The 18,160-nt window shown below is 51.5% G+C and overlaps 1 protein-coding gene across 4 annotated transcripts in view; it reads right to left on the reverse strand.

The window, feature by feature from the left end:
* UBA6 (ubiquitin like modifier activating enzyme 6) overlaps window positions 1-15,185 on the reverse strand; it is a 118,575-nt gene extending 103,390 nt beyond the window's left edge. Inside the window, exons 1-4 of one of the 4 annotated variants that reach the window (XM_048511714.1) lie at window positions 13,838-13,853; window positions 11,061-11,120; window positions 10,265-10,314; window positions 7,243-7,337 (exon numbers count right to left, since the gene is read on the reverse strand). In XM_048511714.1, the coding sequence (XP_048367671.1) occupies window positions 7,243-7,306 (64 nt within the window). In that variant the 5' untranslated portion in view covers window positions 7,307-7,337; window positions 10,265-10,314; window positions 11,061-11,120; window positions 13,838-13,853. Of the gene's footprint in view, window positions 1-7,242; window positions 7,338-10,264; window positions 10,315-11,060; window positions 11,121-13,837; window positions 14,123-14,458; window positions 14,575-15,123 lie in introns of those variants that run through there. The other 3 variants (XM_048511712.1, XM_048511713.1, XM_048511715.1) reach the window with 3 other exon arrangements.
* Between the last annotated feature and the right edge of the window lie 2,975 nt (window positions 15,186-18,160).

The raw sequence follows: 18,160 nt of genomic DNA on the forward strand, positions 1-18,160 counted from the left end.
CTAAGCCTGTCTGACTTCTCAGCTATTTTTGACTTCAACATTTCTATCTCCTGAGAATTTCTTTTCTCCCTCTTTTTAACTTTATCAACTTGTTCAGAGAGCAAAGTTGTTTGTTGTTTAACAGCTTTTATAACATTGCCCATTGCCAGTAAGTTCTTCTGAACTGTTTGTTCTAAAGTATTAATTGTGCCTTTGATCTCCGAAATAAAATCTGCGAGATCCGTTTTGGTGGCGAAATTTTCTTTCGGTGCCATGAGTCTTGTTTATCTGGCTTTAAAAAAAAAGAATTTAAAACACTCACCAGCTTTCTTGACCTTCACAGCTGACCGGAATTCTTTTATAATTCAGTTTATATAAATTCCACTGTGAATTGTCTATTTTTTCTTCGTTTTGCTGGGTTTTTTCTGTGAATCAGCCAGAAACACGAAGCGTGACTTATCTGGAGTCAAACATGCGCAGAAAAGCCGTCAAGGCTTTTTTCTAGCCAGAGTGAACGCAATCAGCAGTTCTGAGGAGTTGCGGCATAAAGAGAGCACTCTAGGACTGGCACCGTGGATGTGAATGGGGAGAGCTTGAAACATTGAATCGTATCATTTTATATCGCTTGCGGTATGACCCATGCAGAGCACCATTTTTGTTAATGGATGAGGATCTAAGGGTTACGTTAGCCATGGCAAGATTCTTCTCGGTGGTGATTATGCAGAAGAAAAAGATTAATGTTTATGATGGGGTTTATTATTATTATTATTATTATTATTATTATTATTATTATTATTATTATTATTATTATTATTATTATTATTATTATTATTATTATTATTATTATTATTATTATATTTATAAACTAGCCCTCCGAAGGAATTCAGGGCGGCGAACAAACAAATAGATAGAGCACAAATAAAATCAATTTTTTAAAAATAGTTATTAAATATGGCTCTATATGTTAAAATAAGCCCCCGATAAAATGCAGCATCTATCAAAAAATTACCAATGGCGTCCTACTAAACAGTCCCCTACAGAAAGAAGCTGAGAGGAAAGAAGAGGGAGGAGGAACTTTGGCAGGGTCCACAGATTTTAGAAAGGGGGGGCATCAGCGGCCGGGCTCCCCAAAGGCCCGGTGGAACAGCTCCGTCTTGCAGGCCCTGCGAAATTCATTAAGGTCCCGCAGGGCCCGCGTAGCTGGAGGCAGAGCGTTCCACCAGGCAGGGGCCAGAGCTGTAAAGGCTCTGGCCCAGGTGGATGCTAAGAAAATGTTTGAAGTGTCAGTTCCAAATTTAGAAACTAAATATATAGAAATATATGCACATGTGTCAGGCCCATGCCGTTCTCGGCCTGGCAGTTCACACGTCCACACCCAGCTGCAGATGGCCCAGCCATTATCATCGCTCAAGGCCTCTCCCTGCTTGCATGTAACTAGTGAAGAGAGCTTGGCCGTTCATCCTTATCTGCCTTCCTGAAGGAATGAACTGTCTGTCCTAAACAATGCCTCTATTCCCACCATCCTTTCACATGCTGATGTTATGGGAATGCGAGGGTGGGGGGATTTTGGGTTGAACCTTTTCTGCAACTTACAGGTATATACCAGAGGTCAGAGAGCCAAACTTCAGTTTCGGCTGTCTGAACCTTGGACTGACACAGTTCCAATTAAGGTCTTGAAATCTTCTTGAGTCTCATTTTATCACCGGAGTAAGAGACCCTAACATTTAGCCAAAACTTCTGGATCCCCTTCTCTACGCCCAGACCTACTCGCAGTATGGCTGGGCCAAAAGGGAACCACACTCCCTCCGACAATGGGTCGGACACCAACAATGGGGCCAACACCAATGCTGCCTTTGAGGGACATCTTCACCCCCGCCCCGGACCGTGGCCTAGAAACCCTGGTTGGGAGTTTTGAATGGGACCACATCAGCCGATCCCCGGGGGCCCGGGATTTGTGGCTGGGGGTAGCGGGCCCCACCAGATGATGGGATCAAGAGCGCGAGGGGACCCTCGCAGTGGGCAGCCAATGGGGCCTCCAGTTCCAGCGTGGCCAGGATCGTGAGGTCAGATGATGGTGCCGCAAGGTCGAGGCACTCCAGCAGAAGGGCAAACTCCAGAGGGAGCGCGACCAGATGTGCCACGAGATGAGTGCCATGCAACGGAAGGTGGCAGACTTGATGGCAACCCAAAACCGCACAACCCAAACTCTGGCCTGGGCAGGCGCCGCCAACGGTGCCACTGCTGCTGGGGTGGTGCCCGGTGGAGGGGGGCAGCTCCAGCAGGGCCAGCTGAGACCAAGGAGGAGAAGGGAACTGAAGGCGACCTTCAACTGGGACCCCGAGAACCTGCCCTGCTTCCTAGTTCAAGTGGGAGCTTACATGAGAATGATGGACAATGAGTATGCCAATGATGCTAAGAGAGTGTATGACATTGGAGCCCTCCTTGAGGGGGAGGCAGCCATCTGGCCGGTGGGCCTCTTTGAAGAAGATGCCCCCGAGCTCCGAGACCTTGACCACTTCATGGTCTCCCTTTGCCGCTGCTTTGAGGACCCCTTTCTGGAACAGAAAGCGAGGTCCTGACTGCAGCGCCTACGCCAAGGATCCAGATCGGTAGCCGACTACAGGGCCGAATTCCGCCAGCTGGCGAGCTGTCTACGAAACTGGCCTGAATGCATTTTCATCCACATATTCAAGGATGGCCTGAACCCAGAGATTTTACACTGGGCCTTGGTATCGGGGGACCCAAACACTCTGATGGGATGGATCTGCCTGGCCAGAGATGCAGAAGCTCGCCTGAAGGAAGTCCAACAAGCCAAACAACACCACTGAGTAGAGGGCGCCCAGGACCTGTTCAAAGTCTGGAGAGGCCACAAGAATTTGGCGGTATCAAAACCCCGAGCAAACTGAACGCAAAGCAGCTCCAATGGGCGGACTTTTTTGTGCGCTTTGACTTCACCTTCCATTTTTTCCCTCGTAAACATAATTGCCTGGCAGACGTATTGTCCCACTTCCCACACAAAGGGTATGGCCCCGACTGCCCCTCACGCACCATAGTTATACCTACACAGCTTGGCCTCCAAGTGGTCACGAGAAGCAGAGCCATGGCCCCGCCGAGCCTAACCTCCCGCTCCCTCTGGAGGAGGAACTGGAAGCTCTCGGCAGGTTGCTCTCCACGGAAGAAAAAAAGGTGGAGGCTCTCGAAGAGTGGGGGGGGGGGGGATGTTGGTGGAAGGGAGACAAGCTCTACATCCTCGAGCCCCTCAGGGCCAAGTTTCTCGCTGGTTGCCACAATGTGAAATCAGCAGGCCACTTTGACCTTGCACCTGGCCTGGTGACAGTTTTGGTGGCAGTCACTCCGCAAGGATGTTGAGGCTTATGTGAAGGGTTGCCCCACTTGCACCATGGCAGACAAGCCTGCTCCAGCCCACGCCCAAGGCCCCTTGGAAGGTGATCTCAATGGACTTCATCACTGATCTCCCTTCCAGAAAGGGGAAGAACGTCATTTGTGTAGTGGTGGACATTTTTTCCAAGCAAACCCACTTTGTATCCTGTGGGGGGATCCCATCAGCACAAAAACTGGCAAAACTGTTCGTTCAGCATATCTACCACTTCCATGCTGCCCTGGCTAAGATCATTTTCGACCGGGGCAGCCAATTTGTGTCTAGGTTCTGGAGGCAATTTATGAAACTTTTGGGCATTGAACAGGGACTTTCGTCAGGGTATCACACGGCCACAGACAGCCAGACTCAACGCACCAATGGGGTTCTAAAACAGTACTTGCACTGTTATGTGAACCACCATAATGACGACTGGGTGGACCTGCTCCTCTTTGCGGAGTTCGCTTACAACAATGCCATGCACTCCAGCACGGGCAAGAGCCCTTTTCATGTAGTCTGCAGTCAAGAGAGCAAACCATTCCCTCTGACAGGAGATGCCCCGCCCAATTCGGGAGACCTCCAGGACTGGGTGGCAACCATCCAATCCTCCTGGAACTCAGTACAACAGGCGTTGCGGAAGACCAAGGAGGACTATAAGAACATAAGAACATAAGAACAAGCCAGACATAAGAACAAGCCAGAAGCAGGAACCCCTCAGGGAACCCCTCAAGAAGCAGGCTGACCGTAAACCATGTCCTGTGTCCTATGCTGTGGGGGATTTTGCCTATGTTTCAACGAAGAACTTAAGGGGCCTGCCAAGTACCGCAAGTTAGGACATAAGTTCATTGCACCTTTTAAGGTGGTGCGAGTAATCAATCCAGTAGCAATGGAGCCTGAACTGCCTAAGATCTTACGAGGTGTGCATCCTGTTTTTCATACTGGCCTCCTCAAGAAAGCAGCCCCGAGCGACGGTTGTCATCCAACCCCACAGCCTCCAGAGCCCCACCTGATGAAGTGTGAGCTACACCATGAGGTTGCCAACATCCTGGACTCCCGCCTGCACCGTGGCCATCTCCAATATCTTGTAGTCACCTTGCCCCCCGGTTTCAGCAAATGGGTCCATCATTCTCAAGTGTGCACTCCTCGTTTAATAAAGGTATTTCACAAAGAGCACCCTGACCACTCATGGGGGAAGGGGCCTTAAGTGGAGCAGAATGTCAGGCCCGCACCATTCTGGGCCTGGCAGTTCGCATGGCCCAGCCATTACCATCGCTCAAGGCTATGGAGGCCTCCCCCTGCTCACATGTAACTAGTGAAGAGAGCTTGGCCGTTCATCCTTATCTGCCTTCCTGAAGGAGTGAACTGTCTGTCCTAAACAATGCCTCTATTCCCACCATCCTTTCACATGCTGGTATTATGGGAATGCGAGGGTGGGGGGATTTTGGGTTGAGCCTTACTGTAACTTACAGATATATACCAGAGGCTCTTGAAACCTTCTTGAGTCTCGTTTGATGACCGGAGTAACAGACCCCAACAATATGATTGTAACAAATAAATAAAATAATTTACTGTGTCCTGACTTGAGACCTTTAGTCAAGCGAGTCAGCAAGGCGAGGTTCACCAGCCAAGGCTGACGAAAGGCACCATCCTCTGCCCAGATCCGGCAGCACCACTAAGCTATACACTGGCTTCTTCAAGGGGAGCGCAGCCCCCTACAGAACAGGGAACCCCTCAAGTCCCAGACCAGTTCTTCCTCCCACCATCAGCAACAAATGGTTGGGGTTAAGTCTCCAAATTGTTAGCCCTCATCCCAGAAGTCTGAACTCACAATTACTCTACTGTTATTATTAAGTAACCATAAAACCATTATTAAGTAACCATAATTATTAAGTAACCATAAAAATCTGAAAACAAGAACTGATGCTAATGCTGTCATCTTCAGTAAAAACTTCAGTGACAGGCTGAAAAAAACACACAAAAAGTCCTGAACTGTCTGAGGGCAGAGAGCAGGAAGGTGGAGGAGGCAGTGGAAGCAGCACGCTTGGGGCTTCGGGTCCCAAATCAGCCAGGCACAGAAGGGAGGGGAGGGATGCTGGAGCAAAAGGGGATCAGGCAGACAGGAGAGCTGCAGAAGTAGGAGTCAGATATGTGGGGAAGAGGGCCAAGAGAGAATCCATTCTGTTTGCTGTAAGGCCTAGTAAAAAATCCTTTCTTCTTCTCATGAGCTCAGTGGGTTCAGAAAGCAGGAATGAGTGTACTATCTCTCCCAGGTCACAGCTTTTGTTAGAAGGCATGCAGTCATCTTCATTAATTTGAACCAGCTGGAACTGGTCAACTAGAGAGACTAATTGGAAAGGGTTCGATTTTGGAGGGAGGGGTAGATTTACTGTTCATCAGGAACTTTCAGCTCAAGCCAGACTGTGACTGGATCATCAATGATCACTTGATGTGGCCAGCCTAAAATATACATTAGTTCTGTCAATGTTATCTGTTACTTTCTTTTTCTTTGTTCTGCTTTGCCGTCCGCTCTGAAATGGTATTAGAACTTTGCACATGTTCTGAAGATACCTAGTACTTTTTGCCTGCAAACATTTCTTTCTGATATGTAGACTTTAGCTTTTGTTGTTTTACTGAGCAATTGTATTGTACTTCGATTTTGTGTTCATTGTCATGTTTTTAAACCTATGTTTTACCGCCTTTCTTCAATAAAATTGTGAAAATATATTTTGTGTGTGGAGTTCTGGTTCAGAGCTCACAGCTGGGCATTGCTACCACTCCAAAGACTGGGTCAGGCTAGGTCAGGGGTAGGGAACCTGCGGCTCTCCAGATGTTCAGGAACTACAATTCCCATCAGCCTGTCAGCATGGCCAATTGGCCATGCTGGTAGGGGGTGATGGGAATTGTAGTTCCTGAACATCTGGAGAGCCGCAGGTTCCCTACCCCTGGGCTAGGTCTTGGACAGCAGGGGAACCGTTCCCCCTCATAGCTCCACTGTCTGTTTACTCACCAGTTTTGTGGCACAAAAATAATTAGAAGATGTGGCCATTAAGATGCACAACTCTGAAGGCTGAACATTAGTTTGGCTTTTGAGTTTTTGGGCCCCCTCCTGCTGTCAAAGAAGGCCTGATCATGGGCACAGAAAGTGCAATCCTATGCAGAGTTACTCCAGCCCAGGGGTAGGGAACCTGCGGCTCTCCAGATGTCCAGGAACTACAATTCCCATCAGCCCCTTTCAATTGGCCATGCTGAAAGGGGCTGATGGGAATTGTAGTTCCTGAACATCTGGAGAGCCGCAGGTTCCCTACCCCTGCTCCAGCCTAAATCCACTCCTTCTTAGACCAAACTGACTCTGCATCGAGCTGCACTGAAGGTCGCTGTAGAACCACCTTTCTCTTGGGAAGTCATGTTTAAGCACCAAACACTGGGAGTCTCCCTCCACGTGACCTCACAGTCTGAAGCAGTGACGGTGGCATGAGAAACGCAGTCTTCTCAACAGCAGACCCCTCAACTGGGCATCTCCTCTGTCACCATGAAGTTGCAAAACTTGTTACGAGGCTAAGCTGTGAAGTTGTTGTTAGGAAATGGTTTGCGAGATTTGAAGTGTTTCTGATGTCTGTAACTGGAAGTTGATTTCACTACTGGGATTTTGATTTTCATTATGGTTAATTGGTTTGATAGGTTTTAACATGGATGCCCTCCATATTCTCTGCTGTTGCAAAGCACACCAGGGGAGCTGTTTTTTGATGGCCAGGCAGGATGCAAGTGGTTTTCAGAAATAAGCTGATACACTTTGACACGGCAAATCTAAGGTGATGCCATCTTTTCTATGCTGCTCCCCATACAGTATGCATTAAGAAGAAAATGTAATAAGGGTTCCTGTGACTTACCGATCTCCACTCCCAGACCGCCCACTCCACTCAAAAACACGTGGGACTGGGCCATCTTCTGCATAGCTGTGTCTCCAAGAACATACCTCTGCCGGCTACATGCAAATAAGAACATGACAGTCACAAAACGTTCGCAAGAACTGTTCATTGGCATCAACTAATCGCTTATGTTTAACCAAGATGATCAAATGGAAAAACCTAATCTGACAACATGAAGCCACTTTGAGATTTGGGGGGGGGGGGGGGGGGGTTGCAAGCTATTTAGATTCAGCATGAAAATGAACAAAAAAATCCCTTCTGTGTGCAATAGCATGACAAACTGTAGCACATCATAACACACAATTCACAGTATTTGCCTTCTGCTTTCAGTCTCTCTGTGGCTGCTGTGCGAAGCATAAAAGCTGCTGAGTTGTGCTACGGCTGCCCCGATTCTCCTGCCTCCAGCAGGATTTCAGCAGCCTGCTTGCAGGACTGCACTCAGATTAGTTCATGGACCTCGACTGGCCCCTCTGACGCCTGTATCTCTTCAGGTGTAGACCTTCAGTTGCAGGTCTGTGGAAAGGACGGCTCAGCTGCTGAAGATCCTTCATCAGAAAATGGATGATGATCACGGCCAACAGAAAACCAATCCTAGATCCCTCACAACCACAGTTCTTCCCTTTCCTAAAGCCACCAGGATTTAATAGGCTCCAGCCAGCCTGGGATACTCCTCCAGTTTTTACAAGCACCTGGTAGAATCATGTCAAAGGTCCACCTGCTCCAGAACTCTATTTCCAGCAGCGATAAGCAGGATTTCTGGGTCTCAGACAACCCCTGCCACTTGACCCCCAGTCCAGTGCAACACCTGTGATTAACGAGGTTCCATCTAGATGATAAAGGCCCACAGCCCTTGATAGAGCTGTCCTGATGAACTAATAATTTTTAAATCCACACCTGTGGTCCCAACTAGGCCAGATATCCAATCAGATACACCCTATCTTTCCTTCTGCAGGTAGAAAAACAGAAGGTGCCAGGCAGTGGTGGAATCCAAAAATTTTAGTAACAGTTCCCACAGTGGTGGGATTCAAACTGTGGCGTAGCACCAATGGGGCTGGGTGGGGCACAACAGGGGTGTGGCCGGGCATTCCTGGGCGGGGCATTCCTGGGTGGGGCTGTGGCAAGGACGCAGATGCTGTGCCGGTCCTTGGGCGGGAAACGAATGCACACAGGCGCAGGCTGCCATGCACGCCGGTGCACCTCCTGCTAGACTGTTTCAAGTTCTGCGCGCTGCTGCTGAGAGGAGGGGCGTAACTAAGGCCAAAATCAGGTGGCAAAATCACCCATTAGTAACCTCCTCTCGGCACACACAAATAATTAGTCACCTACTCTTGGGAACCTGTGAGGACCGGCTGGATCCCACCTCTGGTGCCAGGTATACTGGAGGAAAAAAATAATTTTTATTTCCTCATTTACAGCCCACCTTTTTTTCCTTAACGGGGACCCAAAATGCAATTGTCATGTTCTCCTCTCTTCCATTTTATTGTTACAACAACCACTCTGTGAGGTAGGTCAGGCTACCAGTGGGGTCACTCGGCCAGCTTCCTTGGCAGAGTGGGGATTTGAACCTGCTTCTCCCAGATCCTAGTCTGACACTTTAATCACTGTACCCTGCCGGCTCACAAGCAGACTCTCCTCCTTGCTCTTCCCTTGTTCAAACTCTCAGCTTCCCACAGCCATTTTGGATTAAAAGTAAAGTATCCCCCCACCCTTCCCACAAAGAAGAGGAGACAGACATGACAGTGGGCAGCATTTGACAGGTAGAGCTCTTTCACACAAGGTCAGGCTGAAGGCCCCAGCGGGGATATGTGGGTGGCTGAGGAGCAAGAGGGAGTCCAGGAGAGGCAGAGGGACGATCGTTCTGAGAAGATTCAGTTGTCGCATTGTCAGCCTCAAAGGCATCCTGATACCACCAAGATTCCTTTTACAAGGTGCAAGGCCAAAGACTCACCTGTCGCTCTAACAACATTTCCATTTTACAAAATGAAATTATTATTATTATTACTACTACTACTACTACTGGGTTTGCCAACTGTTTTACATAAAACAATAAAATACAAATTACAAAGAATATCCAATGCAAAGAATGTCCAATGCAAACAACCACTCTCCAGTTTCCATTTCAGTATTTTATGTCCTCCATATTTTAGCTCATAACGGCCCAGTGCAGACATCATAGTCCTGATCTTTTAACCATGACAGATGACTCTTTCCTTCTCAGACTCTTAATGCATAAATCCTCCCCTTCCCTACAGAGGAGCTAACAATGGTGCAGCGAAACCTTTGTAGATCAGTTCATCAACATCACTATCTCGTGCTCATCCGTGGAGTTCAGGGTGGCATACGCTCCCACCCCTCCAGACCAACCCTACAAAGCAGGTTAGGTTGATAGCACGTGAGTGGCCCAAGAGCATCCATCCACCAAGCTCCACGGCAGAGTGGAATGTCTCCCACATAACAGTTGGACACTCTAACCTCCAGACCCTGCTGGCTCACAACCAATCTGCGGAAGCTTCATTCTGCGAGTCTGGGAAGCTGCATCAGCATTAACGGTCCCCCTGGTTCATTAGAAACCACACATGCAAAACGGATCTGCGCTCTGGCTGCAAACTTTCCTTTGAAACTACCCATACCTAGCACAAACACTGGCGCAGATGTCAAGATGTACCACCACTGGCTCTGTTTAACTGAACAGAACAAGAAAAGAACAACAATGGGAGGTAAAATTAGTATTATTTCTTTTATTTAAAACGTTTCTAGCAGCTTCATGCTCAAGGGGGACCCAAAACAGCTCACAAAGAGATAAATAATCAAAGAACAGGCACCTAAAAACAGAGAGCCCAGGCGAGAAGGGACTATTTCCATTCCTACTAACTTCCTCCTAAACAACTTTATCTTCCACAGTTTCCTGAGAGCAAAAATAGTCGTGACTGCTCCAAAGAACAGTGCTGTCTAGTGGCAAGAGAGAGCAGCAGCAATCACATACCTTGGATTGCATATGGAAAGATTTCATGGTGAACACAACGGAGACCTCCTCTGGGGAAAGATCACAATAAGGGAAAACTGTCATGCCAGAGCAAGTGGGAGAGCACATCAGAGAATGGGAAGCCACCTGCCCCTTGGATCAGGCTCATGCATGACCCATTCAAGGGAACCCCTTCAGTGAGAACATCCGAGGGGGGGGGTGTCTTTCTCTTCATCCCTTTCCCTTAAATACATGCTGCGACATCACAGCCACTCAGCCAGCGTCAGGGCGGGTGCACACGTGGAACGGCCAGGCTTCGAGACTACATGCCAGGAATTAATGCCCAGCTCTCCCGGCTCCTCCCTTCCTTCAGCACCCATAACTGCAGCGGGAGGATAGCCACGTGCAAGCAAACCATGGTTAGGAGACAAGAGACATTATGTCTGCACAGGACTGGGTAGGCCAGATTTCTAAGGAAGAAAATAAACCACTGATGATAGCCAAAAAGAAAGGGGGGGTTGCTTCAGCAAAGCCTCTGAGTCTGCGGTCACAATAACACAAGCAGGCCTTCCACTGCAGATGTTCGATGAATCTGCCGTTCAGCCTCCACGATGCAGGCGATTTCAACGACATGAACAAATTAGATGACTCTCACTCTTAATGCCGAACCACCACCTTCCTCCTGTAAAAGGGCATGTGCTGCAGTGGCCACTTCAGCCCTCAGGACACCCCCATTTCAGTGGAAAGCAAATCACACCCACCACGAGCACCATTAAGAAAACATGTCCAACCTGGATCAAGTTTTCATGACTCTTACCTGTACAGAGAATCATCAATTTCCATAGAGTCTGCTGCCATGATGATATATTTGCCTAGACTGGAAGACAAGCACAAAACAAGTAGGTAAATTAGTCAACAGAATACCATTAGCGAACTCAATCTGTATCATCTCTAAAAAGACAGGATTAGAAAGGAATGGCATATGCCAACTGGTAGTGTATCAATGGTTGTCAATTTGAAACACTAGGAAACTGATGGTCAAGATTTGTTACAGATTTGTTTCCAGTCCTCAGCACCAGCAGTACTTTCCGAGGTTCACGTCACATGATGATGCTAAATAAGACCAAGAGCTTTTGTTAAACCAATACTGTTCAAAAGTACACTCCTCTCTAAAAGTTTTTTAACACTGACACCAGCATCACAGTGCGACCCTATGCAAAATTATTCCAGTCCATCGAGAACAAGTTTCAGACAGGAGTAATTCTGCATATAGTTGCACTGTGCTTGGACACAAGGTGGAAATAAAGCACACATATTACAGACCAATAGGTGCACAGCAAGAGCCAGCAAGGCATAGTGGGTCAGAACAGTGGCCTGTAAACTGGAGAACTGGGCTGGGTTCTCCACATGAAGACCTTGGGTGCATGATGGGAAGTAGCAGTCATCATGCAGGCTATGTAGGTCGGCCGCGGAATATGTGAGGTTGGAATGCATCTGGAATATAGAATTTTTCAGGCTTCTGGCAAGAGTTATTCTTCCTTTCTTGAGCCTTGAACAGGCTAGTCAAAATGAAGACCTGTGTGGTTGATTGTTAGACTGTGTTATGAAAGGTCGGTCATCTGCCAAGCCCTCAACACAAAGAACGATGCCCCACAGTCGATTCAATGCCGGGGGCGGGGGGGGATCCCATCATGAAAACAGGGGCTGTCAGAGCTTGCCTGAACAGCGGATCACGCCTTTAGAGAAGGTTAGTAAAGTCCTACGTTGTAAACTAGCCACATTCTATAACTTCTGAGACTCCCGGATCTGGAACTGTGACATCTGGTTTCCGTGGGTGAAGCTGTAGGTTAGAAGCTTTTCTTAAAGTCAACTTTGATAAAGTACAATGGTCCGCCTGCTCAGGCAGCGTGGATTTCTCTGGTGCTCCACCCTGATGGCGCCAGTCATCCGATCTCAGAAGCTAGGCAGGGCCAGTTAGTGTTTGGACAGATGACCACCAGGGAGGTCCAGCGTGGCTACATGGTGGCAAGCAACAGCCACCATCTCTGAACATCTCTCACCTGAGAAAATCCCCAGGTTGCCATAGGTCAGATGGGACTGGAGGGAGGGAAAGGCCAATATTCTGTTTTCATTAACATCTTATTTAGTCAGATCTGAAGCCTGGGCCTTTAACATCTATCAAGATCTGCCGTTCCTCTCTAGGGGGAAGAATTTAATATTAGGTATCGGGCGCCACCTATACCTATATCTATGCTTTTATTCATTCTACATTTTATATGTTAATGTGTAGCTAGTTTCGCTGCTTTTATAAGTTTTAGCCTATTTATGATATTTTATGACTGTATCCATTGTATGCTGTACGCCGCCCAGAGCCCTTCGGGGACGGGGCGGGATAGAAATTTAAAGTATAAATAAATAAATAAATATTTATTGATGGCCTAAGGAAAACACTTTTAATGTGGGATTGACCAACCACACTCAGGACCTCAGTTGGAGGTGGAGGGCCGGGCCCTGCAAAGATCCATAACTGACCATTACCGAGCAGTGGATGCGACCTGGTGGTCAACTCACAGCTTTAATTGCATCGGAAGGGTGTTAATCTGCATGTGACTGCTTGATACGATGCCCCCTGGCGGAGCCACAGAAGCCCCTCCACACGGCCCAAGGCAGCCTCTGCCCCACAGGGCCTGGGCACTGAGCAGCCATTCTGCAGGCGCTGGAGGCTGTTTCTGTGCTGGGCCGCCATCAGCACATCCCACCCCGCTGGGGTCACCCCAGAGGCCAGCCACCCATGTGCAGCCAGGGTGCTGCTGGGTGCTCAGGTGTCCGGCCAAAGGCCTGTGACAGCGGGAGGGTTGCAGCCCCTTATCCTACCTGCTCCCAAACCTCAACTCGCCCCCCCCCACCCCCGTCTTCTTCCGCACCCCCAAAGCCCACCCCACCCCACCCCACCCCACCCCGCCCCGGCCCGTTTCCCAGGCACTGCAGCCATCCTTGGGGAGGGGGCTTGGTTGGGGGCCGGGGATTTGCGCGCCTAACGGGCCAGAGCCATCCCCCCGCCCCCATCGTGGGCGCTGTGGCTGAAGCCCCCTTCGGGAGTCGCCCTCCGTCCCCGAAGTGATCGGGGCTTCGTCCCGGCCTGAAACGAGGCCCCTCCCTCGGCCTGGACCTTGCGGGGACACCCCCCCCCCGCGCGGGCCAGGCACACTCGCAGCCTGACCTACCCTGCAGGGGGGAGAGTGGGACAGAGAGTAGGGGGGCGAAAAGGAAAGGCGGCTTCGTCGCCACCCGGGGGGGGGGGGGATACAAGTAAGAACCCTGCGAAGGAACTCGCGGGGGGAGGGGGTGCTTTCTGCAAGAGGACGCTGGAAAAAGCACCCCCCCCCCCACGGGGGAACAGGAGCAGCAAAATGGGGGTGGGGCGATCAGGGAGCCCCGGCCGGGAGCGAGGAAAAGGCAGGAACCGCCGGGCGGGGATCACCACCACTGACCCCCACGGACAGGCCGGCGACTCACGCCGAGACGCCCCGCCTGGCCGCAGCAGCAGCAGCAGGAGGGAGACCCCACCCCGCCCCCGCGGCGCCCCCGACCCACCTCTCCGCGCGGGCCCCGCCGGGAAACTGCCGCCCGGCCCTCCTCCTCCTCCTCCTCCTCCTCCTGGCGCTCCTCCTCCCCGCCCTCCCGCCCGGCGCAGGAAGGCGGGAGTGCAGGCCCGGGCCCAGGCCGCTCGCGGGCGCCTCCCTCCCTCCCTCCCTCTCTGCCGCCGCCCCCGCGCAGCCCGTCGGCGCCTTCCCCAACCGAGCGGGAGGGCCGCTCCCAACTCCAGGCCGGGCAATGGCCGCGCGCCCCCGAGGCAGTCTCCAGCCCCCACCGGGACCTTGGGAACCCCCTGCGCGGGCGCCTGCGATTCCCGCGGGGGCAGGACTTCCGGCTGGAACACCCCCACCCCCACCCCCCCCCCCGCGGGGCTGGCCGCCTGGGGACGGGGGAGGGTCTTAAACGGGGAGGCTTCCCTACCCGCCCCCCCCCCCCGGTCCTGGCACCGCCCGCGCTCCCGGCTGCTGAGCCCCCGGAGCGGGACCCAGAAGACACCCCCCCCCCGGCAGGCGCGGGCGGCGGCGGGACTCGCTCCTCTGGCACGAAAACTGAAGCTGGCCAAGTAGCCCCATGGGGGGGGGGGGACGGGGGCGCTCAAGGGACTCCCCTCCCCCACACCTCTGGTGACGTCTTTCTGCACGAAGCCCCGCCGTGGCGCAGAGCGGCAAAACCGCGGTCCAAGCTCTGGTCAGGGCCCGAGTTCAACCCCAGCGGAAGTCCAGGCTTCCGGGCAGGCTGCTCGAGGTCGCCTCGCCGTCCAGCCTTCCCCGGGCAGGCAGGCGGGACCACTGCGCCTGCCGGGGGTCAAAGTGCAGGCAAACCACCCTCCTGAAAGAGGTGATGTCACCCCAAGGGTCATTAATGACCCAGCGCGTGTGCGGGGGACTACCTTTATTTATAGCCTGCTGCCTTTTCCAGTAGGGACCCGATGCCACCTATATCAGACTCTCCAGCCCCATTTTGTCTTCACAACAATCCTGTGAGGTAGTTTAGGGTAAGAGTGGAACTGGCCATCTTCCTGCCACGAGTGAAATATAAGGACTGGAACTGGACATTGTCACACAACATAGTCTTTAAATAAAGTCTGTGTCATGGAGTGGGAAGTATGTTAGAATTATGGAACACAAATACTGTAAGCATGGCTGAGTTTTGGCTTTCACAGCATTTTAGAACAGATATCTTCTCAATAAAAGTACCTTGCAAGGAGTTTTAACCTCACCTACATAAAGAACGTGGCAGGGTGACTGGGTAGCCAAATAAACCTGACTTGTGATGCCACTCACCTCTCTGCCAAGAGTTGCCAGCGGGGAGTCTGGACACAAATGGCCATTGCTACACGACCTCATCCAGAGGCCAAGAACCCATCCTTCCTTGCAATATCGATGCTGTCTTGTTCTTGTTACACCATTTGCTAACGGATCAACCTTTGATCTGTTCATCTAGAATTCATGAGTCTTTGCATGGCATGAAGACAGTTTCTTGTTGGTATTCATTCATTTGTTTATTAGGTTTCTATACCGCTTTTCCAAAGCTCAGGGCAGGTTACAGTACATTTATCTGTATACTTCTTATCTAGCATCACCAAAGTCCCTGGGCAGGTTTTGGAGAACACCACAATCAAGCGGCAGAGGGGCAAAGCTCTCTTCACCAATAACTACCCTCTGAAGTGCGTCCCTGGAGAAAGGAAGTGAACCAGTTCAAGGCAATGCCCCTCATGCCCAAGGAGGGCAGGGGGTGGGCGTCAGAGGGATTCCCACTGTGCCCAGAATCTGATCCAAGTGCTGATATGGTGATGCAATACTCCTCTGTTTTGGTTGCAACAGACTCTGGAAGCGGTGATGGAGCATCAGAATCCTGTGAATCACAAGACTGCAATGCTGGAAGACCACCTTTCAAATGGGAAGCAAGAAACTTTCTCCAAATGTAAAAATCCCAATTCACATCTTACAGTTATCAAGATTCCCCATTTCTTAAATGTACGAGGATAAATGCTGCTGTGAAAATTACATAAGTTGGAAAATGACACTTCCTAATACCAGTTACAATAGGAATTGTTTGGGTAGCCATCACTAAAAAATCTAAATACAAAACAAAAAGTCTTGCCAGCCCCTGAAATTTGCCTGAAAATAACATTCCCGTCCAGCAAGTTCAGTGAGGAAGTCGAGGTTTGACTTCTGACGCCCACCTGGAACTGACAGGAACACCTGCCCTGGCCTCTGTCAGCAGCACAGCGGAGCCCACGGGGGTGTCACGTGGGGAGTGTGGAAGGGACCTTCAGCAGAGCATTAGGATGCAGATGCGGGGCTGGAAACACACACACACACACCCCCCCCCCGCGTGCAGGGCGCTCTCCTGCTCCAGACCCCGGAGCAGAACTCCTGCTTGTGCGGAGCCGCGGCAGTCGGGGGGGGGGGGGGTCCTGACGGGCCCTCCTTCCTCCCCCTCCTCCCCCGGGCCCAAGAGCGCCTGCCCCTCCGCGCGCCCCGGGTTTCTCAAAGCCGCCCGCGGCGCCGGTGTGTGTGTCGGGGGGGGGGGGGGCGGGCGGTGTCCGCGCGGCGGCCGGGGCGCGTTTGTGGCGGCGGGGCAACCGGCCAGAGCCGAGCACGGCGGACTGGCTTTTTGGTGATGCGGCCGCTTCGTGGGGAGCCGGGCGGGCAGCTGGCGGGGATGCCGCCTCGCACGTGCCGCTGGGGGGAGGGGGCCGCGCCGGTGTCCCGAATCCCGGCCGCAGGGGACGGCTCCCCATCCAGGCCGCGCCGGTGCCGGGGAGAGGCGGGCGGAGCTCAGGGACCGCCCCTCCCCCGCCGGACTGTGTGAAAAAGGCCCGTCGGCGGCCGGAAAGGAGCTAAGTTGCGCCAATCACAGGGCAGAATGCTTTCCATGTGACCTGACCCCGCCCGAAGCCACACGTCCCGTCATGCAGTGCTCCCCATCGCGTCTCCTGCACGTGCCTGGATGTTGACCACGTGGCCGTCATCGGCGCAGGCCCCGCCCCTCCAGCTCTGCGTCACGCCCGTCCGCCGGAGCTTCGCGGGTGCGCGCCTTTTCCTCTCTCCCGCGGAGGCCCCTTCCTTTCCCGGCGCGCTGCCTTTCCCTGGCGAGCCCCGCCCCTTCGCCTTTCTCAGCCCCGCCGTGGCTGTGCGCGTCGGACGCGGCCCAGAGTCATGTGGCGGCCGTACAGGAACGGGGGAGGGCGCTATTGTGCCCATGGTGACCAGCGTCTCCGCAATGCAGACATGGGGAGTCAAATGTCCCTGGGCGCCCCCTTGTGGGGAGGGGGGGGGGCTGCAAGAAGTACAGGTCCCTTGGTGGGTTTTTAAGTGTTTTTTTTAGTTTTTGGCCTGCAGGGGGCACAGCTTTTATAGCAGCATCTAACTTGCAGGGATTTTTCAGGAGACTCTCCTGATGATACCACCCAGGTTTGGTGAAGTTTGGTTCAGGGGGTCCAAAGTTATGGACTCCCAAAGGGGGTGCCCCCATCCCCCATAACTTTGGACCCCCTGAACCAAACTTCACCAAACCTGGGTGGTATCATCAGGAGAGTCTCCTGAAAAATCCCTGCAAGTTTGGTACTGCTAGCTTAACGATTGCACCCCTGACAGCAGGCACCCCCCAAATTTCCCCAGATTTTCCTTTCAAATCTACTCCCTTCGGCATGGATTTAAAGGGAGAATCTGAAACCCCAGTTTAAACATTGAAGGTGATGCTGTTTCAGGGTGGGGGAGAATCCACCATAAAACAGCATCACTTTCAATGTTGTTTGAACTGGGGATCCCAGATTCTCCCTTTAAGGTGGATTTAAAAGGATAATCTGGGCTCCCTCGTTTAAGCACCATTGAAATGATGCTGTTTGAGGGTGGATTCCAGCATCTCTTGTTTAAACTAGGGAGTCCAGATTCTCCTTTTAAATCTGGGGTCCCCAGTTTAAATAACATTGAAAGTGATGCTGGATACAACACCATAAAATGTTTTCATAGCAGTAATAAAACATTTTGAAAGCATTTTGAAAATGTTTTCAAAAATATTTCTGCTGTGTGGCATGGCACATTGCTGTGTTCAGATTTGTGAGTTGGGGCATGTTCTATACTGTGATGGTGACTTTGAAACGACCTGGTGTAAAAAATCATTGTTTGGTCACGGTGTGGGAGGGCGGCCGCCCATTTGGGGGGGGGGAAAGCAAAAACTCAGATTTTTACCCCAGGCTCCATTTTCCCTAGATACGCCTCTGCGTCCCCATCACATATGCGGCAATGGACCCTTGAGCTGCACTTGGAACAGAAGTTGGATCTCCTGCTTCCTCCCTCGGCTTCAGTTACATTT

Source organism: Sphaerodactylus townsendi, linkage group LG11 (assembly GCF_021028975.2).
Source record: "Sphaerodactylus townsendi isolate TG3544 linkage group LG11, MPM_Stown_v2.3, whole genome shotgun sequence".
Classification (NCBI taxonomy): Eukaryota; Metazoa; Chordata; class Lepidosauria; order Squamata; family Sphaerodactylidae; genus Sphaerodactylus; species Sphaerodactylus townsendi.